The following is a 9,220-nucleotide window of genomic DNA, read 5'->3' as shown; positions in this document are numbered from 1 at the left end:
AAAAATCTCTGACAGAAGCCTTGGAAATCAACTGGCTGGGTGGGGGGGGGGCCGAGAAGCTGATAAATTTTGCTTTTTATTTTGTCATGATAACATGAAAGAAATTCCACCACAAATCTATGATAATCCGATGATACAAAGCATCGTAAAAAAAAGCCAAACAATTCTCCTGCCAAATGACAACTGATGCAGTGTAGAAGTTTGCAACGATAGTAACCAGAGTATTTTAATGAAGAATAACTGAGTAAAAGATTATCATTTCAAATTCTTATGATCTTAACGTGGTAAGCAAAATTTGAAAAAACAATTTCAAACTCTATTATGTTTCTAATTAGATTGACAAAAAGCGCACTTTAGAAGATGAACTTTTCATCTCTCTTTAGGACTGTGGTGAAAATCACCGGGATACTTATGAATACGATAATAACCTGAGATTCTTGCGATTACGCAGTGGTTTGAGAAATATGAGCAAAGAATCTTAAAATTGATAAACTCGCAAATCCACTTAGTAACCAGCAAGGAACCGTCCTAGAGGCACTTAGATCTCTCTTAAAGGTTGTGGCACGTACAGCTGCAGTGGATACTTAAGTAGGCAAAACATAATCACTGAGGACTGAAATTCTCAGGATTAAATCGTGCTGAGAGAAATAAGAGAATGCGTGAATGAAATCGTCCAAACGTACAAGGATATTTCTTTAAGATCATGGCCAGGATAACAAGTATAAATGCATTGAGGATTGTCGTTAGGAAAGCTTTATAGAGATTATATGAATAATGGTAGTGTAATTTGAAAAAACTGACCGTCCAAAAGATATTAGTTCTCTGTATGATGGTGACCTTGGCGTCTAACATATCGAAGAGATTTCATTACAAATGCTGATTACTATAAGGTGGTAAGAGAGATAACAGAAAATAATTTTAACTCAGCTGGTAATTGATATTGGCCGTGCACCTTTAAAAAGGTGTATAATTGTACGTATTATGATTTCTTTCTATGATCGTGGCAAAGATAATATGGATAACCAAGTCAAAGATTATCACAACAAATTCTTATTATAAGATTATACGGTGGTTTGAGAAATGAGCAAAAAGAATTTTAAACTCAATTATATGTCTTCTTGTTATTGGCTACCAGTGCAACATCGAAAAATCCCCCCAAAGGTCTTGACATCTGTATCAACGCCGGCTGAATAACTGAGATATCTAATTAAAGTAACAAATACTTGAGATCATGTCGAGATAATAGAAATCATAACTCATAATTTTGACCAGGGATGAACCTTTTTAAAGGTTTAGGACGTTTCTACAATCGTGGAGAAGAACCTGGAAATGGCGCGCGGTCGACAGCTGGCACCAGAAAGGCTTTTATGGGAACAATACTGACGATCAAGGAATTCTTTCTTCAGTACTGAGAAACTAAACTCATTAGTGCTGAACGGAAGATGCTCTTTAGCATGCATTGAGAAAGCTGATAGCACCTTAGCTTGCATCGTTACATTGTAGTAGAGGCTATGCAGAGAGAAACAAATGCACAGTTAAGTTCAGAATTAAGGAAGTTTTTATGCCTTCATCGAGCTATTTGTATAATATAAGTTATTTGTATGCGTTTTTATCTCTTTTGCACAAAAGATTGTGCTAATTAGCCTATGCTTCTCGAGACTGACGGAAGTACAGCTTGAGAGAGTAACGGGCTTAAAATAAACGCCTTGCATGATGTAACCATTTTTTCTCAATACATCAGGCCTAAAAATTTACCCAAGTGAGAAGCAAGGTTACAAATCCGCTAATGCCATCTGGTCATTTAGGATGGAAAATGAAAAGACGAGAGGGAACATTGTACATCGCAAATCTTGGGGTATCACAACGAGGAAGGTTTTACATTTTTTGAGTCCTTTGCAAGGTCAAAGTCATTTATCATAAATCGAAACAAATGAACTGCCTAGATGCCAAGGCTAATTAGGTAAGTTATGTAAAGTTTAAATTTGGTTGATTCCATCTATTTATGGTCGCAAATCGTCCAGTTTTAGCTACCTTTCCTTATATTCATCCTCAAACAAAAAAAATCTTTGCAGGTGACAATTTGACTGGGCCATTATTGTATGTGGGTTGAAATCTTTAGGTCGTAAAATACTCGACCTAAAAATAATACAGCGCACGAAACAAAAATGTCCCTAAGTACTTTCACAGTATGATGAACGTTAAAAAATTTTTTTTTATCGGAGCGAACTTGCAATACATTTTAATCATCAGTCAATAACTTGTATGTTTTACTCTTTCGAGACGTTTTTGTATCTGCTCTGCTAAGCTAGTATTTTGATAATAAGGTATATTTTTATCGGCACTTAAGACAATCGCAACCTTATTAAAAAGCTGTCGTGTTTTCTATCACCTGGTGGAAAAAAGCAAGAAAGGATACTGTGAAAGTTATTTTATTGCGAGGCAAAGGTTATAAAGGATTTCCTGTTAAAAAGTTATTTCATTTACATTCCAAAGAAGGTTTGTATACGATTAACTCATACAAACTAAGACCCAAAAAAAAAGCAAAATCTTATTACAGCTTGATCGCGTAGCCTTAAATTCTTCTGAGGAGAGTGTCGTCCATAATCACGACCTGCTTTAAGTAATTGTGGCTTTTGAGGAATATTTTCCCATACTTAATTCTACTGTATAATCCCTCTACAGGAATTTGTGCTCTCAGAATTGGGATCCTTGCCAATATAAAACGGAAAGCTTACTATAGGTACGTACGTAATCATGTGTCTAAATAAATCCGATTTCCCGCAATAAAATTCTTGTTTTGCGCTGTCGTTGATCTAAAGTCGTTAACAAATCATGGAAGTGCTAAACCTACTAGCCGTTCTGCTTGCCTTGAGCATCACCCCATACGGTGAGTGGAAATTGCAGTGTTAGCTTACCAAAAAGCACCCTTCACATATTTTTGGCAAAATTTAATCTTAATCGGGGTTTAAAACATGCGAAACATTTTACGAACAAAGCTGGCTAGCACCACTTTGTGGGCAAAACTCTTTAGAAAAGTAACGAGAACCTCACATTTCCGGAACGAAGTTAAAAGAAGTGCATTTTTCAGTGGAATAACAAAGAATATCCCGTCGTTGACGGCCAAGTTAGTCTATCGTTTCGGGTACGGAAAACCACCTTAAAAAAGTCCGGAGAGACAACCTGCATTTTAGGTACATGTAACTTCGTTCTCTGAGCACACCGGTTTTCTTCGGTACGTAATTCAAGAACTATATCAGAAGGTGGAGACCTCCAACAACTAAGTTCCCTAGTGATTCCAATTTTTCTCGTAGATCGGTTTTGGATGCCCTCCCATATCTTTGAATTATTCTTTTCTCAATCCGAACTGCTTTTTCATAACTCTCCTCCACTTTTGCTATTAACAGCTCATTCCGTAAAGCTCTTGTACGCCAACCGACATGACATAAGAATCTTTTCAACGAATCAAAGTGACCACAAGGAAACTACGATCGTAGATACCCTTGAGGATGCTATCGCGTTGGATTTTGATTATGCGGAAGGATTGGTATTTTGGGCCGACGTTGGTCAGCAGAAAATCGAACGCGTTCGTATCACGGGAGAGAAGAGTGGGGGAATCGAAGATATCGTCTCGTTTGGTTTAAAGAAGCCTGAGGGGTTAGCCGTGGACTGGGTGGGAAAAAAGTTGTATTGGACTGATTGTAGGGATTCTGACTGGGAAACAAATCGGATCGAAGTTTCAAATTTCGATGGATTGGATCGCAAAGTTCTTTTTTGGAAAGACTTGGGTTTTCCCAGGGCTATTGCTGTGGATCCATTAAAAGGGTAGGTAAAAACTGGTTTCCTCATTAAGTTAATAAATTGTAGCCAGCTTGATGCCGTCCTTGCAGTTTATGCTCCAGCAAATAATTAAATACTGATGAAACTGAAACACAAATAACAAGCACTTTATTCGGAACAAACACTAATGGTTGCAACCTTCCAGGAATCTTTCTTTTTAAAGAGGTTTCCCGATCAAATTTTATCCAGTTTATCTTTATTAGCAGACCGATGTCATCTGAAAGAGACAATAATAGCGACGACGGTGTTTTACTCTTCTGATAAATGCCCAAAATTGGCAAAAGCAAGATGAACTATATAAATCTCGCCAACTCAAAAATAGTTTTAGGCGAATAATTTCCTAAATCAATCTTCAACCCTCTTGACATGGGTAGGTCGTTACGCACACGTTGGAGAGACACAAGCAACAAGCCAATTAAACTTCGGGATCATGTGGATATCATGCACATGTCTGGCAATGATAATGCAAATGATAACAAGATCTAAGTTTGTTTTTGTAACCCTTTGATTTATGACTTTTAAACTAAGAAAACAAAACATTGGGAATGGAAACTCATTACATCATAGGTGTAGCAGTTGGTTGACGCATGTTCAATTTTGCTGAACGCTGTATCTAAACGTTGGGTTATGTGAGCAAAGTCACGGAAGCTTGTTGCTTTCTCTGGAAAGGCATCTATTCGGTTGACATAACTGCGGCCTAAGTTAGAATCCATTTAAATAAGAATAGGCTTAGGGTGTTAGTACCATGGATAGAACTTGTCAACAGTAGTTCTAAACTGGTTTCTTGGACAAATCTTGATCCATTTGTCGTGCCATCCGCAAAATCCAGCTACGTGCAAATAAAAGTAAAGGGCACGACATCCAGAAAGCACCAGGATAATCAGCTATTAAACGTGACCTACGGAAAGCATCCTACTTTTCATTACCCTAAAATCTGGCATGACATTTTCCAAATTATGTTGTTTTTTTATTGTGTTGATCACGTAAAGGGTTGAAAACCATGTATGTGCCATTGAAGAGTGCGCTGCTTTTGCACCCAAACATTTTTCGCTCTTAGAGATATTTTTTCGCAAACATTTCTCCACATTGAAGTGAAATGCTCTCTATACAACCTCAAATCTTAAAATATTTTTTTTATTTTTCATTATTCACACAAACTTTTTTCGCACTCAAAGGGATTTTTCTCGCAAACATTTCTCCACATTAAAATGAAATGCTCTCCATACAGCCTCAAAATCTTTTACTTCTTTTGTTTATTTTTCATTTTGCTTTTGGAAGGAAATTCCTGAATTGTATCCTTTTGTAGTCTATTAATGAGTCGATTTTGATTTTAAATTAGCCTAAAAAAATACAGTGCTGGCAAGGGTCAAGATATGTTTGATTTTAAAAGCTTTTAGCTAACCCTCTTACTACTCATCCTATTATATTAGAGATCTTCTGGCTTTCTGGTAAGCTGTTAAAATAGATTGCCCACCCTACTTGACCTGTTGAGATATGAAATGGCAATTGCCAGCGATTACAAGTGTCGGTAACTTGGTTGCAAAACAGGACCTACATGGTCGCCGGGGGGTGATTGGCAATTGCGCAATCTATGTCGAAAATAGGGCTTATAACTGAAAAACTCCAATATCCGAAGTTTACTGAGCTGGTAAGTCAAATTCTATCAAGATACGATAAGACTATTGACTGACAACTTGTAATTGTCGTGGGGGTAAGTTGACCGACCTATAAGTCCTTGGAATCATCGGAAATACCTACTGGAAGATAATTAGTATGGTTTATCAGATGTTCATTTAAACTCAGCATGTCAGGCGGCTTCATAGAAATTTTAATCTTTGAAACATGTTTTTTTTTTTCTATTGTTTTAGCTACATGTTTCTTTATGTATGGATTTTCTTATGGCTTTGAATCTCTCTTTCGTTTTTGACATTGTTTATTAAGTTACCTCAATTGTTTTAGTCTTTTTTGCTTTTTTTAATTTTCGTTTTTAGCTCTTACTCTACTATATTTTTGTTCTTTGGGTCTTGAAAAGACTTTCAGTTTCATGCTATGAATATATTTTCAATGAACCTCATTTTTTTTTTTTCTCTTATGGCCAGGTATATGTTTTGGACAGACTGGGGAGAGAACCCCAAAATAGAGCGTGCTGAAATGGACGGTTCCAATCGTCAAGTTATCATTGGAAAAGACGTTCATTGGCCCAATGGATTAGCAATAGACTACAAAGCCAAGAAAATATACTGGGTGGATGCAAGGTTGTTTCACATAGCGGCAGCCAACTATGATGGTACAAAACGTGCGATCATGTTCAAGTCTTCAACCCAATGCGCACTGGCCCATCCATTTGCCATGACGCTGTACGAGAACAAAATTTATTGGACAGATTGGACAACCAAAGGGATACACTGTGCGAACAAGAGCTCTCTCCAGTGTCAAGCAATCTGGTCCACTGGCCATTCGCCTATGGATATTCGTACATACGAACCACAAAGACAGCTGCAAAAGCCAGGTAACGCTCCAATCCGCACCAATCTTCGTTATTCTAAGCCATCCACTTTCAATCTTTGTTCATCGTTATCTTTTTAATATACATCTATCTTTAAAGTTGTTATTATGTGTTTTTCCCCAATGTGCTCGAAATATTTACGGCTTCTGAAAGAGGAAGGAGGAGATCGCGAGCTATGGTCCATCAAATAGTTTTGCATGCGCACGCTTGGTTTAAATCCATCACATGACTCAATATTCTAAAGATAAAACTGTGGAAGATTCAGTAATATTCCCAAAGTGATATTCCCCAAGCGGTATTTCCCGAGTGATATTCCTCAAGTGATATTCCCCAGGTGATATTCCCCAAGTGATATTCCCCAATTTTCATCCTTGTCCCCTATGGTGGCTTTATGAGAGTCTTATAATGCTGAATTTAAAATTAAATATGACTTCAGTTATCCTAACACATTCGAGAGCCGCATTCTTCGCATTCTTTCGATTTTTTCTGTAGGACAAAATCCTTGTAACTCCACCACCAATGGAGGATGCAGTCATCTGTGTTTGTTGAATGCTCGAGGTTATTCCTGCGCATGCCCCACTGGTGTAAAACTGTTGCCAAATGGCAAAACTTGTGCGAAAGGTGAGGAGAATGTAACGTGAGAAATTTTCCACAGGAAGTGCTAAGATGTTACTCAAAGCTTTCTGTCTTTGAATCTGTTTGGGAACGTGTCGTGAAAGAGTCACAGTAAATAATAATTTATTGCTAATTTTTAGAGTTCATATGTCAGGAAAAGTCTTGTCACTCTCCTTCAGTGCAAAAATCTGACACATTTGACAAAACACCGGCAGCCGCTACTAACCAATGGCGACAAAGGACTAACGATGCGATCTACGATCCGTTCCTCCAAACAAGCAAGATCCATAATATGGGTCAAAATTTAACGCCAGTGTGTGCTCCACGGTATTAGGGAGTTTAAGATGTTAATACGGCAATGTGTGGGAAAACATTGCCTAAAAAGCGATATTTCTTTTCTCCTAAGAGTGTCGCCAGTGGCTCAACACGTCTACCGTTCCTGACTGTGCGATATCTTCCCTAAATTGTGTAAATTGCTGTTGAGGTTAACTTGCTAAGAGGACTTGGGCGATTTTACGATTCTGTCGCGTCAGGAAATGCTAAGAAATGCACAAAGTTTTCAAACACCCATGCTGCCTTTCCCTATTTGCCGCATCCGTGAACCGCTTAATCACTTTTTTTAGAAACCTTCGATCCGTGGGTGACATGAAGCCACATCCACCAATCAATCAACCCTTTAATAACAAGAACTGAGGAACATGTAAAAGGTCGTGAGAACTGTCAAGCTTATCAGCTTAAGGGTGTTCTTTCGATATAGCAACAAAATCCTTCCATCGAATTTTACAAGGAAATGAATGGCAACCACATAGTAGAATTACTGATTGGATCTTTTTGATAAGAGGGTTTACCTATTCAAACCCCTTTTATCCTTGGCAAGGTTTTGTCAAAAGTGTAATCAAATATACCCAAATATGCAATTTTGAATGCTTTTAAACCAGGCCGTGATACAATTACCAATTGCTTTACAATCTCGAGATTTCTATCGCGTGATAGTTATAAGGGTGAAACGAAGCTTTCATCAAGTATCACGTATGGAAATTGAGAGCGAATGATCTAATCGTTTTATCATAAATTTACTTGTCGTTTCATATTCAACCACAAGAAAGGTTGACTTCTTTTTATTTCATTCGTTTTACAACTGCGAACTATTTTCCTACGAACTCCACCCACCATCATCAAGACAGAGATGGCTTAGTCAATCAGATGGCCGCATTTGTGATAGCGCGCTAGTTGTTTCACGATAATCTTTATCATCAAGGAAAAAATGTCATACGATAAATTGTGCAAAGTTATTGCATAGAGAAACTAATGAGCCTTTGATCTTCACGATAGGTCCTGCTAATTTCCTATTGTTGGCAAGAAAAGTGGACTTGCGTCGTATATCACTCGACACACGTGATCTAACCCATGTAGTTTTGCCAGTTTCCGGTGTAAGACACGCTGTGGCCATTGATTTCGATCCAGTGGACAAATTCGTCTATTGGAGCGACGATGAAACAATTGAAATAAAGAGATGCAGAATGGATGGAGAAGGTACGTTATTCTTGTTGATTATTTTTCATTTGCTACAAAAACCTTGACAAAATTCTGAGTGATCTGGAAAACACATAGAGCCGCCTTAAGGTTAAAATAACTTAAAAGAATTTATTCCATTTGTGGAATATTAACTTGGAGGAAAGATTCTAAACTGAAGGTGTATAGGGAAAATGGGATCCCTCACCCTGTTGAACCATTGTCGAAGAACTGGACCACCACAGTCATTCATCCTTTCCTTGTAAGCAGAATAAACAAAAAGTAATATTTTTAAAGTTAGCTCAAAAGGGTCTCAATTGGGTTAACATTAGCCGTAAAACGGCCAGAAAATTTAATCGATAGGCGTTAAAATTGACAAATTTTATCCTTTAGTGGTAACAAAAGTTAACCGTAAAAATCTTTCCTTTCTAGAATGTCGATCAGTGTGTCACTTTGGGTAAAAAGCTGTCACCCCATTGAAACCTTTATGATCATGGATGCGACCTCATCCCAATTTCTGTCTCATGAATGGTCGTGAAGCGAATTAAAGTATTGTTACTCACTCGTGATGAACCTGTGTTTCAAAATTATTCAGCAAGTCGGCTGTGCTATCTTCAAATACTTTTATGGCCTTTTTCTGGGTTGCATTTCAAGGTCACACTTTTGAAGTTGGTTTTTCTCTCAAAAGATGTTGAAGTGATAGTATCAAGCAAACTTGAACATCCCCAAGATGTTGCAGTCGATTGGGTG

General features: G+C 37.7%; 1 protein-coding gene across 1 annotated transcript in view; it reads left to right on the top strand.

Annotated features, from left to right (window-relative positions):
* Nucleotides 1-2,764: 2,764 nt before the first annotated feature.
* The window catches only part of LOC111319860 (low-density lipoprotein receptor-related protein 4), a 27,483-nt gene continuing 21,027 nt past the window's right edge, over nucleotides 2,765-9,220 (top strand). Inside the window, exons 1-6 of the mRNA XM_088735824.1 lie at nucleotides 2,765-2,887; nucleotides 3,405-3,822; nucleotides 5,937-6,346; nucleotides 6,836-6,964; nucleotides 8,291-8,491; nucleotides 9,159-9,220. The exon at nucleotides 9,159-9,220 is cut by the window's right edge and continues 134 nt beyond it. Of these exons, the coding sequence (XP_088591950.1) occupies nucleotides 2,833-2,887; nucleotides 3,405-3,822; nucleotides 5,937-6,346; nucleotides 6,836-6,964; nucleotides 8,291-8,491; nucleotides 9,159-9,220 (1,275 nt within the window). The 5' untranslated portion in view covers nucleotides 2,765-2,832. The remainder of the gene's footprint in view (nucleotides 2,888-3,404; nucleotides 3,823-5,936; nucleotides 6,347-6,835; nucleotides 6,965-8,290; nucleotides 8,492-9,158) is intronic.

Source organism: Stylophora pistillata, chromosome 10 (genome assembly GCF_964205215.1).
Source record: "Stylophora pistillata chromosome 10, jaStyPist1.2, whole genome shotgun sequence".
Taxonomy (NCBI): Eukaryota; Metazoa; Cnidaria; class Anthozoa; order Scleractinia; family Pocilloporidae; genus Stylophora; species Stylophora pistillata.
This window is presented reverse-complemented; position numbering and strand designations above follow the sequence as displayed.